Consider the following 18197-nt stretch of genomic DNA (forward strand, 5'->3'; position numbering starts at 1 on the left):
CCGGGTCGCCGCGTCAAAAGAGCCGCGTCTTTCCGCAACTTCGGCGAATCGAATCCCGGGGATTCCCCTTTCGGATTTTGCGGCAACGCTTCCGCGTCGCCCTGCTCGGCGATGGATCTCCTTTTTAATTAAAAGCCCTACTCGTTGCGATAACAAAGGCTTTTCGCCTGGTATTAACGAAGGCAACTTTCGCGCGCCGCGGAACTGCCTTGGAAAGCTGCGAGAGGGACCAGGAAGGTATGGCTAAATGAAGTCGTGGATAAACGGTAGCAAGTGCAACGGGTAATGCGCCGATGGAAGCAATTGGAGTTGAGTTTGTTATCCGAAGTAATTACTATTAAATTATCCCGGCGACCGGGCCGAAACGACGGTGATCACGCGACGGTCGAAGCTGCACAACTCGCCCTTCCCCGGCTTTATTAAACGACTCAATTTACTCCTTGGAAAAGCCATTCCGCGGACAGGGAAAACCGAAGTCCTTGCGGAACGTCTCTTCGAGGGACTTTAACGCCGACTCGACGATGGATGAATTCACGTCCATTCGAGGCCCATCGAGTCGGCCACCCTTACAATTAGTGGTGCCTCTCGATTCAAACAAAATCCGGCCTCGTTGAACCGCGCTCGTCCGCCCTGACGTTCGCTTCGACTCCTCGATCGAGTTACGGCTCGGCGGTTGAACCATTTAATTGAAGTACGTGGGTTAATCCGGCTAATCCAAACGAAATTTAGCCCGACGCGACAAACCTTCGTTTGACTCGCGTACTTGAATTAAACGGCCTAATTGGTGTCCGGCGACTACATCGGTGGCCGGATCGCGAGCGATGCGTAAAATGCGCCATTGTGCCAACAACATCAAAAGTCGACCAAAAGCATCCAAACAATATCCCGGAACTCATAACCCCTGAAACTGGAACCAGTGGGTGAAATTTGGAATCGGAACTTGAGAATAAAATGAGAAACGAATGAAATAAACAAAAAACAAGATAAACAATACCGCACTCATTCGGTCGTTCGACTTTAATTCCCGACAACTAGGTCGGTTGAGAAATGTAAAATTACGTGGAGAATTCGGGGCCACTTTTTATCAATTTCGTGGCATCGAAATTGGAACCTCGCTGAAGGAGAACCATCGCTCGACGTCCACGTGTCGCCGGTTAACGAAGCGACGCGTCGCGTTCCGGCGTCCAGTCGAGGGTCTATCGAGGCTCGAATCCAATCCCCCGACACTTAATAAGACGTGACAAGTGGTCACGTGACGCGATTTCGTGAACGTACCGGGGCCAGGTCACGGATCGAGCGAGCCGTCGCGTGGGTCCCGACATTAGCCCGAAGATATCGACCCGGACAATCCCCAGGAAGTGGAGGCGCATTTCGCGGAGGAATTGCGACGCCGTTCGTTTCCCTCCGGCGCTATCGCCGGTGGAAAGAGAGCCCGGGATTAGGGATGTCCCTCGTACGGGGCGACTCCATCCTGGATGAACTTCCTCGTTTATTTAAAACGCACGCCCGAGGGCCGCCTCGAACAGGGAGGACGTCCTTCCGGGGCTTAAACGCAGACGACGGAATCTTCGAGGGCTCTTTGCGTTTCGAGAATTTCGACGCTCATGCGCGCGCTTTATGAAACCTCGGATGGAATTACCGAGCGCGTTCCACGGGGCCCTGGACGATCATCGGCAACCTGGTCGGTGTTCTTTGATGTGCATAAATCGACGCAAGTCTTCGCGCGGACGAAGAGCCGACCGCCAAAATTGGACGTTTGCCTTGGCTAGGGCCAGCCGATCGGAAACGCCACAATGGAAACCGCTGGTCGAGGCCTTACTCTATGGCTAGGCATCCTCGCAAACCATCCCGCAAATCCGCGAGATTGTACTCCGGTAAGTGTGCAAAGCTTTGGTCGCATCGGTCGCTCCTTGACAAAGGGAGCGGTCTCGATATTCCGCGGACGATTCCGCCGTTCACGTCTGGATGAAGCATCGCAAAGCTCCACCGATGGGCTCCGAAATTAAGCTCCCCGTGGAGACGACCTTATCTTTTAAGTGGGGTTTTAGGAGGCTTCCTTCTTACTTGCGTTACAACGTCGACCTTTAAATCCGGTACACTGTGGAGGTCCAGCTGGATATTGCGCCGAGTAACGCCGATCGACCGTTTTCATCTTTCCGGGCTCATTTCAGATACGAAAAGTTCGAACCGAAGGCGGAACGTACCGTTTTATTGGATCGAGCTATCTCGAGCTCGGATCCCGCGAGGCTGCGTTGTCTTGTTGCAAGGGAAAACAGAAACGTCGTTGCTTTACGTCAATTGGCCGTTACGGCCTTATGGCCGAGCATCGTCCATGTACATGCATGAGGCAGGAATCGAAGCCGAAAGATATCGTGTTCTGCCACGGTGGAAACGCATCGACTCGCCGTGCTCCGTGTTCATGCAATGGATGCGAGGAAATGGATTAGATCGACCATGTTGTCTGCGATTGCGTTAACGTTTCTCTTTTGTTCCCCTATTTCTACGATTCGCCTTCGGAAGGTTGACTTCATGTTCGAGGTTAGGTCTTGATCCCGCGCACTCGACGGTGACGAAACCGTCGACGTCCTCGAATTAGGGTAAGTGCACCCTATCGCTGACTATGGTGACTATCGGATCGGTGATAACTCCTTGTTTGTGCGATGACAAGTAAATCGTCAAAGATTGGAAACGCCGCTCGAGGGAGACTCGACCTAGCTCAAGAAATTGACGCGGTATGTCGATAAAAATAGGACTTCCTAGAGACAGATTAGAAGACGTTGGATGAAAGCAAATTATTCACGAAGGCTCATTGACTGTACGGTGGAAAGTACCAATTAAGGAGCTAACGAAGGATTCCCATTAGCCCGGCTCGATATTAACGAGGATGCCTAAAGTAGTGCCTTCGTAGGAAGTTCGGGCCACACGAGCCGCCGCCATTAAACTTGATGGAACTTGGAGATTCTCGGGATAACGTGCTGGATTATTCGCTCTCTTAGAGTAGGTTATCCGGTGACAAGAAATCGGTCAATACTTTACTCCGATTACCCCATCGAGACCGGAAGGTCGTGTCGCTAGACTCGTTCTAAGATCCGCAACGAGACCATTTACGATGCGAGAAGTGGAAATGGGAAGTGAAAATCTGCCTTTTGGATTTGCAACTTTCCTGGGAGGGGGGAACGCATAATGGGAGACTTGACTCCCAGCTACCGCGGTTCTAATGGGACGCAAGTATTTCCTCGGTTTTATTAAGTCGAAACTTGGGGCATATATCCTCAAGTCTGGAAATTTAGATTCATGTTGCAGCCATGCACCGCGGCTACAAATTACGCCGTGAGTTCCGATGCGTTGTTACGAGCAACTAGTCGGGGTTACGAGAGTTGTTGCAAAAAGTTACGGTGTTCTATTTTACCAAAGAGGCAGGTATAAACGCCGAGGGCGGAAAATGGATGTTATTTCGATGGGCATGCAATTATTTAGGCAGGGAGGAAGAAGGATAAATCCCCGCATCGATGGAACGACTACACCTTCCTCGAGTTACGGAGAAATAAAAGGCCCAGAAGCGCGGATTCGCAGTTAAGGGTTGCGCGGCCGCAACTCGACGAGGCAACGCGAAATTCCCTCAAATCAGATTTCTTTACTCCCGACTCGATGGGATTACATTCCGGCGCTAACATTCCCTCGCGAAGAGGAGGCAATAAATTTCCCTGCTCCATTTGCAAGCCAGACAGTAAAGTCGAAGGAAGAATTATTTTAAAGAGAGCTTGCATAACTAACTCCTGTCGCAATCCATTACCTCGGTTCCCATAACTTCTGGGAGACATAATTGAACGATCGCCCGTCCAGGAGCGACTCTCCCTTCGAATCTCCGGGATGTTTTTATCGCTCCTGTGTACACGCACTCCGGCCTCGGTTTCTCGGTAGAATGTAGATCGAGACCGCCCGACGAAATTATGGAATGAATTTCCTACCGAAGGAAATTACCAGAGATCGCGGCTTGTGTGGATGCACGATGAATCTTAATAGAGATATGCAGAACAGGGATTACGAAGTTTTCGATGCGATCCGAACTCATGAAAGTTGCATGAAAAATTACACGGCAATGAGAGAACCTGGGCTAAATATCGTTTGCCAAGGAAAATGCGGCGAAAAATGCAACGGCATCGGCGGAAGGATGGGAGCCTCGAGAACGGAGCGCATTTTTGCGAGCGAGGCAGACCCTCGACTCGAATCCTCGACTCGAACCCTCGACTCGAACCCTCGAAGAGTGGTCCTTGAGCGAAGCTTATCGACTTAAAATCCTAAACTGATTGCGATAATTCGATCTCTCCGATTTGACCAATCGATGCGCCTCGGGGCGTTATTTCCCCTGTACGAAACGTCGGTTTCCTTCCTCAGGCAGGAACGAAAAAGAATCTCGCAATCGACCCCCGACCTTATCTCCGGATTCTCGTAAACCGGATAAAATCGTCCCACGATTCCGCCTCTGTATTCTGAAAAAGAAAAGGCCGCATTACGTGTCCGCATAAAACCGTAAGGGAATAAAATCCATCGCCGGCCCGAGTAACGTGAGGTAAATCCATAAACCCGTAACACTGATTTAGTTTGCGCGATTTCTCCGATCGACCATCCTCCAGGAGTAATTCCTCGGGTGAGATTTATGGGGATTCCTCGGCTCGTCCGAAAAAGAAGGAGAAACGAGATCGACAGCCTCCCGGCGGCCGCGTCGAGGCACTCGTAATAACTCGATTTATTATCGACTGGCGTCCCGATCTCGTCCATTCGTCGCCGCCCTCTTCGACGATCGGCCTCGTCTCGGCTTTGACTCTCCCGACTTCAAAGACACGTATGAATCGTAAAGTGCATCTTGCACGTACCGGGAATTCTCGGCCCGCCTGTGAAGGCGCTCTTCATAACCGGGAAAGTAAATTCCTTAGAAAATGCCGCGTGCCTCGATAACGAGCGGACCAGCGGATCCAATATCGACGCAGCCTCCCAGGAAACCTGTAATACATACTAATTCGTATCCTGAAAAGTCTCGAGAACCTTTCCGCCTCGCTTATTAAAGTCGGCTCCGAAATCTCCGTCGACTCCGCAACTTGGTCGGATTCGACCGGACATTTGAATATCGACCGGGAGTAATTCACTCTGGCCCCGCAGCTCGGCCAATCGTTTTCCGTAATTGCCAGGAAACTGGCCAAGGGTAAAGGGCGAACCGTCGAGCCTACCAAAGGTTGAAGTATCTCAGGGTACACTTTCCACCAAAAAAGCGGCAAAATGGGCCTCCGTGTTTAGAATTCTCCCCGTCCTGGGCGATAGCTCGACGATTTGTTGCCCCGATTCGCCAACGATGAGATTTCCTCGGCGATGAAAGCCGAAGGAGGAAGCGTACACGGGGTTGCGTTTAACGTCGCAGGATATCGTACTCTTAACTGTAAAAGCCAACTATTAGGGCGCACTACCATGTCTCCCTAATGCCGCACTTTGAGATAAGAATGGAGTAAAACGAACCGTGTTTTTCCTCCGGCGGTATTACCGGGGTCTACGTTACCTTTATACACACACTAGGATTAGTAATAAGGGGTGAATCGTCGTATTCGTGATCGAATTAGTCGGCCGAGTGAAAATAGTTTACCGGAGGAGCGGAATTGCAGGTTAGGGCTGGATTCGAGGCAACGGAAGGTGGGGCGAGCCTCGAAGACGGATAACGCGAATGAAACGCCATTTCGAGGCACTTACTTGCGCCGGCAATGATACGGAACTAATTAAAACTTGACTCAAGTAACCCGGAGGAATCGGCCGACGTTTTAAACGACGCCGGAACGAACGTCGGAACGAGCCGACGTCGACGAGAAAGCTCGCGGGTTTACGGAGGCGGATGGGACCGAGCACTATCGGTTTTCGATACATGACGACGCGATTGTCTATACTCGATGATGCACGAGCTCTGTCGTCGTTAAGATGGATCTTACTCCCGGTTAATTAGGTCGTTATAACGCAGACCGTCTTCCGGAGTGCCGACGAGTCGACACTCGTCCCCCCTCGGAAAATGCCGCGTTTCCAGGAGCTGGGAAAAAATTAAGAAAAATTCTCAAAACTCGTCGAAGACTCGAAAAACTCCCCCGGTACTTGAACCAGTCAAGGCACTCGGAAACTTATTAATCGCAATAGTGCCGAACTTCTTTCACCAATTGTCGGGTAAAACAATTGCGCGCGAGCAAACGATTCCCGATTCGCCTTACCGGCGTGCCCTTAAATAATGGAACTGTTCCGCTAATTGGCTTCAGTCTGCCGGTCCAATAATTGACTCTCACTTACTTATATTACTTGCAATTACGGCCCATTGTTCGTATTATTAAAACTTCGGCGACTTCTCTTAGCTCGGTTCATTTCCACCCCAGGAACGTTTCCAATCTCTCAAATGATTCTTTTCCCGACTTACACTAGAGATCAATATCTCGTAATTAAAACCACTCTCGTAATCTCCCAAGAATAATTCCCTCCTTTCTAGGAGCATTAATAAACCGGAGGGAGACCGGGATACGGGAATTTGGAATTTCGCGATAAACTTGGAAAAAGAGAGGACCTATGCACGTCGGATATTCCTGGCGAGCCCAGAGGAGTCCGAAAGAAGAGCCTTCTTGGGGAAACAAACGATCGTGGTGGGCCTCGACGTGAGATTTACGTCTCGATCGTGAAAATTATATCGATCCCGGATCGAATGGGGCGAAAATGGACAAGACGCACAGGGTGGTTTCCGAGGGATCGTAGTCTCGAGAAATCCACACAAATTACCAGATTAGGTAGAGCCTCGGTAGCCATTTTTTCCCTATAAAGAGCTCGTCTCGCGAAAGAGCGATTACATTTCGGTGGTGAGAAATGTCTGCTCCCGGCGAAGTAGGGCCAAAAGCGGGGTTAAAAAAAAAAGGTAAAAAGAACCGGCAGATAAATAAATGCCGATAGAAAGCTCGGCCATCAATCGCGCGGATATCTTCGGCTATTTCGGTATCGAGACTCGGACGATTTACGACGCGTCATTCGGCGGAACGAATTTTTCCAACTAATATTCGGCAAAAAAAGTTTCGTCAAACGAGGGACTTCCGGCCCGCCGGCGGAAGTACCTCCGCGGCCGTTACTTTTCGTGATAAATCACATGGAGGAGGAATTTTGTAGCGGTAACGCGTCGCCTCGCTCCTGCTTATCAGGGCTCGCAAGTTTAATGCCCGACCTGGGGAGAAAAAGAGGGAAACGGAGAGGTCGATGCGAACACCTCGTTCGGCAACTCGAGGCACGAGTCCGCTGTACTACCGAGCTATAATCTTGTAACTCTAGCCCGATACGTCCGTGTCAATTCTTAATGCGATTCGTCTACGTCCAATGGCTAGTGGGAGGATCAACGTCGTCTACCGAGAACCACGTCAGCTAAACTCGTGTCGGTGTTGGGTAACATCGAGGGTGCTCTCGGAATAGCCGAGGGTAATCGTCGCCGAGGACGTCGCCGCCTTTTCCACGCATCCGTCGAGTCATTTCATCGATGGATATTGCTTCGATAAGGAAGAAAAGGAAAAAGAAAAAAGAAGTAGAAACAGACAACGCATCTCTTCGGTTGCGCGAGGAGAAAATCTAAGACGTGTCTCCGGTTCTCTGGAAAATCGCGCGAAGAGCAAAGACGTGCCGTCTCGAATTGGACCAGAGGTTCATTGATGGTCTTGCGGGAATCGGCTAGTCCGACGAACCGTACAGGATCATTATTTGACTGCACGATAGGGACTGCTAAATGCGCTCATATCGACCGGCTCTATATCCGAACGGAGTCATCCATGCCGACTACCCAACCGGGTATTTATACCCGCAGTGTGTAAATCTTACTCGGAATATTTTTAACATTCCAGAGCATTACATCGTGATCGTAAACACGGCTCGTGGAGCGAGGGTCGCAACTTAATTCCGCTTAAGAATCTTGTCTCGTCAATTTTGACTTTACTCCCGACAGTTTGTCGCTTAATCTGCCCGATAGGCCGAGAATTGCGATAATCGATTGCTCCGGAATAAATAGCAACGAGAGCGCCTCTTGCGAGGGGCTGATTTTCCGTGGGCACGTCACCCTGGACGAGGGTGCCGAAATCATCGGTTGACACCACTCCGCTATCTGGACGCACACTTATTTCAGATCACGTATGCCCATTGAATCTACCAATCAAATTACGTTTATGTCAGGGCCACGTCCCCTCGGAACATCGATTTCCGCTTTCGGGAAATGCCCGAAACGTTTAACGGCCTCAATACTTAATTGCGGGGCATTCGTATTAATCCCGCCGATTATTGGAAATTAAAGTCCACATTTCAAGCCGAAAGACATTCGCAATGGAAATAAAAAAAAGAATGAAAAAGAATCGGCGTACCTTGCGCGACCGGATTTCCTATTTTCCCGGATTTACCAAATCATTCGTCCGACTTAGCGCAATAAATAAACGCTCGTAAATCTTTATCCAATGCGTACCGTCGTTACGTCCCATTAAATGTTTCCGGTAAAAATTCTTCGGCTCGCGATTCCAAATTTCCGTGACAATGGGCAGGGTCGCTTGGACCGACGTGTTATAGTCGAGGCGTCGTCTCGCGTAAGTAGATTCAGTAAATTGTGGAATAAAGTATGGCTCTAAGCCTTATATTAAAAGTATAAGTCAAGACCGTGATGGGGGTGTAGAAACTTTCCCCATAAACTTTTCCCGGTGTACGCTCGCATTGATCCGAAGTAACTATTTCCATTTTTCACGATAACACGAATTGCCAAAGTGCTGAAATGCAGAAGTTAGAGGGCGCACTTTTTACTCGAGGACTGGATATCGATAAAATATGGCGGCCAGTCGTCAAACATTTTATCGTCGCTTTCTTCTTATCGGGGGGGAGAGGCTTCGTAGCTGAAAATGATTGCGTTTGAGCTTACGAGCATTATTAATTTTCTTAATTACCGTCCTTTGCCTTTGCGAGGCGAAATGTTCTTGGTGCAAGGTTCGTACGACATGTGGCTCGTTTCGGGATACAATTGGGCTCGATTTCCTCGCCGGAAGAGGAAGTACGCTCAGCGAGCAAATATAGGAAACACATGCCTCCAGCAGAGTAGCCCTTGTTCCGACACAAAATGCAGACAGACCTTCGCGTTTCAATGCACCGGACACATGCTGGCATGCTATTCGTCCGCATTTGTATACGATTCTACTCGCCCAGTCTTCCAGCGCCGTTTTCCTCGTTTTTAAAGGTTCTTTAAACCGCTGAAACTTCGATCCACCCTATGCTCTCGGTGCAGCCCTTAGATCCCTGACCTTCGAATATTTTCAAGACTTTCGATCCCCTTTCCGATCGATAGCTCAAGAATCTCCTTTCCCCAAAGTTCGTACAAACTCAAGAATCTTTGTATTCCTCCCGAAAGCCGGCAATCTTTCCTTAACAGAGTTGATCTTGAAGCAGATTTATGTCCTCGAATTTATTTAAAAAGTGCGCGATATCGCCCCGCTCCCATATCCGCAGTCGAAGATTTCTGCGGAAAAACTCCGCGACGTTCTAAACTTCGGAACCGTTGATTAAGCGTTGCGAACCGGAATACTAATTGCGTGATTAGCTTAAGGTGGAATTCCTGATTCTACTTCGCTAGAGCACGCGCTCCGGATGGCTCGACGTAACACCGGAGACAGTTTAATTTGTTACTGACAGCGCAAGAAGGAAAATTGCTCTCGGAATTGCATTAAATAATTCCCGCTGCAAGCGAGGGGATACGAGAGCAGAAGGCCGTGGAAATGACTAGCGAGGATCGGGAAGAAAACTTCGAACGAGAGATCGAAAAAAAGAAAAAGAAAATGAAGGAAACGCGTAAACGCTTAGTTGATTCTCGATTCTACGTGGCAGCAAAAAGTCGATCGGAAACTATTGCGTGCCACGTGCTCGTCCTCTTGGACTCTTCTTCTTTTTCTGAAGAATTTCCGCAAATGATGCGATCTTAAAGTTTCCATATGCCGGCACTTATCGCGTTGGCGTCGGGAAGTTGAAACTTTCCGAGGCGTCGTTCAAGTAAAGAAACCCAGGAGTGTCTCGTTCGCCAAGCTCTCCAAGTTATTAAAGTTCGCGGAAGGTCAGATAATTTCTCGATCCGCTGCATCCGAGACTTGGATGCAGTTTCACGGGCAGTCGAAAGGCTCGTTTCTTGCGTGGCGGCGAAGTGGATTTGATTTTGGTCCCCGATAAGAGGAAGAAAAAAATAAAAGGTAACAAAAGAACAAAAGCGTCGCGACTCGTGCCACCGTTCAAGACGCAAGGCGTTCATAATGGATAATTCCCTCTTCTCTTCCAGCCATTCTTCGGGCACATCCGTGGCCCGTGCCTTCACACCTCGGCGAGTATGATAATGGCGAAAGATGGTACCGGCTCGACCGGAAGTCGTAACGGCTCCATAGACCGAATCGATCTTACGAGCAACACCCGGCCTTTCCAAAAATCGTCTACCTCTTCGTTTCCGCGATCCACCCAAACATCACGACTCAATGTCTCTTCGAATCGCATCTCATTTTGAGATGCGATCTCACCTGCAGACCCCATAACGCGATTATTTCGCGTAATCCGGATTTTCGCGCATTTCCACAGTTGTGCGGACATTTTCCGCGGCGCGAGCCAAAGTTGGCCAACCAGTAGGAATAAGTACTAGTCGGGAATAAAAATTCGTTCCGCCAAGGGGGCTTCGAGGGAAGTGGACTGATAGTCGGCCAAGAGGCACGGCCAGGTGAGTAGGTGAGCAGCCGAGTGTGCTTCCGGTTCCGCCGGAGATAATCGCGGGTGCCACGGTATGTATGAACTTCGTTAAGTGCACTCCATGAATTTCACCGCTGGCGCATTACACGTCGATGTTCCAGGATTGGCTCGATCAAACGTCGAACCAATTGCCTACCTCGTAATCCGAATGCTATTGTTCGCAATTCTCCGTCAGTACCCCATAGCTACGACTATCGGTACCACCGCGACCGCCACTCTTGTTTATCAGAGTATTTAATCGTATTAACATCGAACGCGACCCCGTTTCCCTTGTTCAACATTTCCTACGAGTACCGCGCATCCCGGGTATATAATATAAAATAATACCGGGATAATCAGCCTAGGGGATAAATCGATGCAAACCACTTTGATAGGAAATTAGTTGAATTTGAGGGGTCTTGCCAAGAGCTCGACACCCGAGGAGCGGATATGGAAATCTCGTTGTAACATAGCCTCTCCGGTTACTAAAAGGGGTTGCCAAGATACAGAGGCCACTCAAGATGGGCAAGGAAAGGTTAATAGAACGCAAGTGATCTCGACGTTAATACCTGTCCGACGCATCGCAGATTGCGAGTCACTCTTAAGATTTCGCCGGGATAAAGTTACGTTGGCTAAATTAATCGCCGTAGTGAAACATAACGCCTGTCCCTTGTGTGCGGTTCATTCGGCGTTTTAAGCCGAAACGTCGTCGTCGAGGTGCCATCGAAGCACCAGTACCGTCGATAACGACGCGGACCCTCTTCGGAGGAACGGCGAGTGTTGTCCAAGGATCCAGAATATGTAAGTGAAAAAGGCCCCGAGGGTCCTCTTCGGGCCGAAGACGAACGACGGTGGTACCGGCGACGGATACGTGGGACGAATCGTCGATGTAACGAGCTTTTCTCGACGAGGCAGACGATAGGAAACAACAGCTTTTACCTCGGAGAGCGAAAAAGGCGAAAGCTTTTGGCCCGCCAAATTTCTCGTCCTCCCGGAATTTCGCGAGTTAAGTTTAACTCGAGTGTCCTTGTCGGATCGATGCCTTCCCCTGGAATCCGAGCAACGCGAGCCAAATCGTCCTCGGACTCGCGAGATTCCCATAATCCTTGCAGAAGAAGGTGCATTCTCATCCTTAGACGCGTTTCCTCGCGCGCGAGGCTGCACGTCCCGCAAGGATCGATCGCAGGTCCTTTAATAAACGCTGCAGGACTTTTAGAAACGTCCCGCCCGAGGCGCTGGGCAAATTCCTCTGCCCTGATTGCGACGAAACATTTCCCGACGGTCCTCCAAGGTGGAGGCTGCTCCTTGGAGAGGAGCGAGATGACTCGCGGACTCCGCTCCATCCGGCGGTTGAATTGAATAATCTCGGCGATGACGATTGCGCCGAACAACTCGGTTAAATAATAGTTACCGAAGTAACGAGCCAGCGGAATGTTCGGTACATAGTTTGCATTGTTATAACGATTATTTGCGAGGCTGGCTCGAAGCCAGGACGGATTTGTCGCGGGGTGGAACCCTTAATAATCGGGGCCGCGGAGTCTGAAGTATAATATTCTCCATTTGTTCGAATAATCGGTTTATACAGGAAAGTAGCAATTTATTTCGGTGGGCACTCGATCGGTGAAAGTTCTCGTTAGCTCGGGTGGAGGCACTTCCTCGAGTTGAAAGAGCATTCCGATGCGGAACTTCGCGTGTTCTCATCCTCTGAGTAGTGTCCCAAACTTCGCGAGTTCTTCGTCCTAAATATTATTATGTATGTAAATATATATCAATACATCTTTTTTCACCGAATGCGGATTTTTCCTCCTCCCTTTCCGTGGCTGTTCCTCTGGGAACGTTGATTAGCAAGCTGTCGGCCCGAGTTCGTGGCCGCAGCCAGAACCAGACGCCATTAAGTGACCGGACCGTATTCCTATTAATAGAAGCGTTCTAAATGCCCCGGACATGGCCCAGCGCTAAAACGGAAGTGCCAAATTTAAGAATGATCCCTACGATTCAAACGATAGCGAACTTCTAGCCTGCCGATTGCTGCGTGATACTCTGGTGGGAAAAAATATCAACGACTCAAGTCCTCCAAAAGATTCAAGTCTGCCATGAAAAACGGATACCGATACCGAAAACCGACCAACGCGAGCATCTCGGGATCGTTTCGCGTTTATATTTCTAGGCAACAAGGGCTCTGAATTCACCGTGGAAACCAAAGCGCAAACGAGGACGAGGATGGCACGATGGGGCAATTACGTCCCGAGGACAATTGAATTAATACATGGTAGACCTCCGTAATGATCCAGTTTTGTTACCGGTCCATTCTAGGCAGCTGAAATAACTCCAACGGCTCTCACCGTTGGTAGGGAGGTTCAAAGAATTCCGTCCCGAAAATCGCGGCAAAGTTTGCAAACTCGCGAATATTGCCGCTCTCCCGATCGACTCTCCGCTCTTATGTAAATCCCTATGTGAAAATCCTGGTATTCAATTTTCCTACGTATTAAATATCATATCTCCTCAATGTTTGTAACGTAATTACCCGACCGAACGTGACTGCGCGCGCCATTTTGCCAAACCCTGTTATGGCTGTACTCTGCCACGAGGGCGAACTCTCGTAACGATCAATTACAATGGTTTCATTGAAAGTCTTCCAATTTCCATCGGCATACACATTATTAGCATCTACTAACTACTTCGCTAACGAACTTGGCGTATTCTTGCCGTTCGTCCGAGTCTTGCCTGTTTAACGCGGCTCGACGTGTACTAATTGGGTACGTGCGAGCGAGTCTTCCGGGGGAAATTGCAGCCACTCGCGATATTCCCTGGTCCCAGCAGTGCCAATAATCGCTGCAAGTCGCAGGAACGTGGAATTGTCAAAAATGAGCATTTCACCATCTCGGCGCAAAGGATTTCTGCGCGGAGGCCGGTAAATCTCCATCGCTGCCGAATCGGGCGGTTCTCTTCGCCCGCGCGTACAAATCGCCTCATAAATGTTCGTCGGATGTTCCCGACCTCGTGGTGTACGCAAATCCGCGCGTCGGATTGATGAAGTACTCGGGAAGTAGCAAAGAAGTTCAGGGCCTCGCATATTTCGCCGTGATATAAAGTCCCGCCGGTGACTAAGATTAACCGACCTCGGGTGATCTACGCGAAATCGAGATTTGTACACCCGACCCGGTGGGCATGATCGTCATTGACGTTAAAGCAGCGAGGCGGAATATCCGCGGTGAAGCACTGCATCCGAGTATAAATAAGGTCTGTCGATATTCCATCGATTCGTAGTCCAGAGACCGAAAAGTCTCCTCTCCTCCGGGTCGAACTTCGCCGCCGCGAAGATATGAGCTTCGAGTCCGCGCGGTTAAAAATGGCGCTGATCGACGTCGGCCCGCAAAAAACCTTCGAGAAATATGAAAGGCAGATCACGGCGAGCCCGACTCCGCGGGATTTATTGGAAAGAGGAGCCCGCGGCGCGGATTGGGGCCGGCTACATTTTTTAACGTCGATGGTCGATCTCTTGCTACCCCCAATTTGGGGTTTTCAGACCTCACAGGGTCGTATCCTCGCGAGAAATAATTCCACTCGGCACGGTTTCCGTTCCCCTGTAACCTGGATGTCGGATGGAGGTCCAAAAGGTTTCATCTCGAAAGAGATTACGAGGTCAGGGGCTGAAAAAAACTGAAACTGGTGCAGGCAACAGGGAAACTGGGGGAGATTCGAGCCGGCGAGATTTCGAAACACGATCCGTCGATCGATTTTCGAATTCTCGGAGATAATTTAACGCGATGGGCATAATTTACATACGGATGCAGGAGACGATTCGCTAGCTCGATGGAAGTCTTCCACGTGACGCGTCCGAAGGAGTTTCGATAGGTCGATCTCCGTTCAACCGGATAACGCTATCTTTCGAGTTAACGCGTTCACGGAGCATACTTGCAACGATCGTACGAGTACGAGTAAGTACTCTCTCTCTCTCGCTCTAATTAGCCCTCGTAAAGATATCCTCGTTGAACCCTAAACGTTAGACCAGCCTTCCAACGTCTCTTTAATTAACGGACTTTTACTCGAACCCTTCGATTGTCCTTCCATTTAATCTAGCTTAAAATCATCCAGCACTCTCGATCGTGACTTTCGGTCCCGGCAAAGGCTTAAAATTAGCGAGCGACTGACTTCCCTCCAGCAAGCCACGTGCGACCGGCCAAGTTTCGCGCGAGCAAAAACTCATCCGCGTCGCCTCCCCTTTCTCTCGACGTCTTCATCCGACTCAAGAGACAGGCGAAAAAAGCCGACACTTCGAGGCTCGTCGCGATTAAATGCTTTGAACCACCGTAATCGCAGCGGCCGAAGCCTATTATCCGCAGACAAAAACCGATTCGTTCATAAAATATAATTCCCACCTCCTTAAATAAATGATTACCTAAACACTTTCCTTCATTCTTCGAATGTAAAATTCAGTGAAATAGTAAATAACCCTCAGTGAAATGCCGACAAGTGCGGACGACTAAACATTTTAGTTCCACACCCCTCAAATGTCGATTATAAAATATTATTCATACATCCCAGAATAATAAAACAATTACCTAAACTCTTTCCTACGTTCTTCGATCGGTCAACTAAAATTCGATGCGTCGAGCTAAAAACCATTTCCTGAGATATATAGTAAATAACCCTCAGTCAAATGCAGACAAACGCAGATAAACGCAGTCGATCAAATGATTTAGTTCCATACCCCCCAAATATCGATTATAAAATATTATTCATACATCCCAGAATAACGAAACGATTACCTAAAAACCCATATCTATGTTCCTCGATCGATCAACTAAAATTCGATGCGCCGAGCTAAAAACCATTTCCTGAGATAGTTAGTGGATCACCCTCAGTCGAATCCAGACAAATGCGGTGGATTAAACAATTCGGTTCCATGATCCCCAAATTTCGATTCCACGTGGGAGAATCCCTGACCCACCCCAACGCACTTGCGTAGTCCTCGTCCCTAATTACTGACGGTGGAGGGTGAGAGTCGCGCCACCCTGCGTTGGTCGCACTAACCTTCGAACAGTCCCGCCAACAGGACGAGGCACACCATCTCGAAGGCGGTCGCCCCCATGGCGCAGGGCTGCCACCACTGTGGCGGGGGCGGCGGGCCGCCCGCTCGATTCGAAGCGACTCTGTCGGCGACCGTCCGCGGGGGCCTCCAGGGGGCCGAGTCGTCGTGGGCAGCGGCGAGGAGTCCACGGCCGGGTGGAGATTCGGTCGCGACGGGGTCGGCGGCGCGAGCGCGCTCTCTGCGGAGCCGAGCCGAACTGAGTGGAGCCTCGCGCGTTTCCGCGTGCGGCGCAGCGGGCGAGGCCCCCTCCACCGTGCTCGAGGCCCTCGGAGGTGATTTACGCGACGTCCCCCTGGCGTCGCGGTCCTTCTTTCGCCCTAACACCGCACCTGGCCGGCCGGAGACAACGGACGAAGGAATGAATTTCCGCAATTTCCCAGGCCCGCGGCTCGCGGGAAGGGCCGCCTCTCCGGGAACTCTTAAATTCTGATTTCGAAAGTTTGAGGGGCCACGCGGGAGTGGAGAAACTTTTTGTCTAGGATAAGGCAGCGGTTTAAGGCGCGAACTCCCGCCTTTACGGCGGACGGACCTCCGAGGTCTCCCGCGCCCGGGGTGGCGCGAAACTTCCCTCGATAAAAGTTCCGAGGCGTTGGGCGGCCTCTTAAACCGTGTAGTTTGCGCTTCCGACGCCGAGTCGACCTGGAAATGTCTCGGGCGAGAAGGTGGGCGAAAAAGTTGTCTCGCATCGGTCGCATTTAAGATAGTAGTCGCGAGATGCGGACGAGGCCTATTGCAGGGACCGAGTCGGGGCGCGGCGGCCTATGTGCAGCAGAGTGCACCGTGGCTGGGCGTTATTTTTGGCGCCAGACCGCCGACCTCGATGGAATCTATTAGGGACGGTGAAGTCACGGCTGCGATCCGCGTTCCCTCGGGGTCGGGCCGTTTTCGGAGCGAAGGACGCGGTGCGAAGATCGTGGAAGACCTCCCTCGGCCGTGGTCGAGCGAACGCCGGGCGATATTTCGAGCGGAAACTTCGGCCCCTGGACCTCGAGATTCCGTGGCTCGCCTTCCTCCAACGCGGCGTTTCAGGAAGGCCCATAAGGGCGTCCTCGCTGGGAAATCCAGAGTCGAGGTCCAGCAGTTTAGAGCGTGGTTTAAGTTTGGGTGGGTTCCATGGTAGACGGGAAAATTGCGTCTCGACGCAGAGACGCGCAAGGATACTTCTCAGTGGTCGCGTCGAGGAGCAAAAGCTCGGTAGAAAAAGAAGGAAGGATCGATTCGATACCGCGACGAATTCCGCGGAGGAATTCTTCCAGGCCAAGACCGGGCGGAAGCGGCACGGAAATTTTCCGAGCAGGCGGGGAGATCAAAAGATCCTCCGCCTCGGCATTGCGGAATGGCTCGCCAAAGAAACGAGACGGTCCGGCCGTACCGCGTCTCGCTTAACCCGAGCTTCTGGCGAGATATCGGAATTACTTTGACGCGTAGTTAGAGTCAAAGATCCCCTTAAAGGGGAGGCGGCTTAACAACGCCACCTTCGGAGAGGAAACGTCAAATCGCTCAATTTACGCGGAGCGATGCGCCCGAAATTCCTGGACGGAGTCGATGGCCGCGGTCGACCTCGCGACGGACCCCGACGGAGACGTTTCCGCAACCGGCTCTTTGGGAAGAAATATCTGCCGGCGCGGAAATATCCGGAACGGGGAGCGATCTAGATCGAACCGGCGGAGGAGACCAGCAAGTGCCGGGGAGGGCAAAGAGCGGGCCCGAAACCCCTTTCGAGCGGTTTCCGGAGCGGATCCCGGCCGCGGACGGCGGTCGGGTTCGCCCGCGATTCCGCGCACGGCGAATAAACGCGACGTAATTTAATTCAGGCCGAACTCGTAAGTGACCGAAGTATATTTGCTGGGAACCCGGCGAGGCCCCAACGCCGCCCGGGAAAAGGCCGGCTTTGACTTTGACGCCCAATTAAAAGTGCATTTTCCGCTTGCGCCGACGCCGAGCCCCGTTAAAAATTTCACTAACTTTGACGTACGTGGCGCCCATTCCACGCGGGGGGAGCGACACTTGGCTTTGGCGTTTATTCTTGCGTGCACGAGTCGTTGGAATAATTGCTTTTCAAAGATTTCATTAGAGGAGTAAACGCGCGGGAGGAATAACGAGTCGCGGCAAGTCTCCTTCCTTCGAGTTCCCCCCTACGTAGAGAAGCTTCGGGGTGGCGTTTTACCCGCTTCCGAGTCTTTCGGGCGCGTTTCTCTGCCGATTTCCGGTGACGCCGCGAATCGTTGACCCGCGCTTTTGAGAGTCGGCGCCGTTTGCTCGCCTACCGTAAGGGAGCGTCGATATTTCATCTACAAGCCGCGATTTTGTGCCGAGCCGCATTCACTACGGC

The 18197-nt window shown here is 50.9% G+C and overlaps 1 protein-coding gene across 3 annotated transcripts in view; it reads right to left on the reverse strand.

Moving 5' to 3' along the window:
- The window catches only part of LOC105699911, a 52485-nt gene extending 36354 nt beyond the window's left edge, over nucleotides 1-16131 (reverse strand). For 2 of the 3 annotated variants that reach the window (XM_012425334.2, XM_012425332.2), the window contains exon 1: nucleotides 15808-16129. In XM_012425334.2, the coding sequence (XP_012280757.1) occupies nucleotides 15808-15865 (58 nt within the window). In that variant the 5' untranslated portion in view covers nucleotides 15866-16129. Of the gene's footprint in view, nucleotides 1-15807 lie in introns of all 3 variants that reach the window. The other variant, XM_012425333.2, reaches the window with a different exon arrangement.
- Nucleotides 16132-18197: the final 2066 nt, after the last annotated feature.

Source organism: Orussus abietinus, unplaced genomic scaffold (assembly GCF_000612105.2).
Source record: "Orussus abietinus isolate OABI.00-Male unplaced genomic scaffold, Oabi_2.0 scaffold19, whole genome shotgun sequence".
Lineage (NCBI taxonomy): Eukaryota > Metazoa > Arthropoda > Insecta > Hymenoptera > Orussidae > Orussus > Orussus abietinus.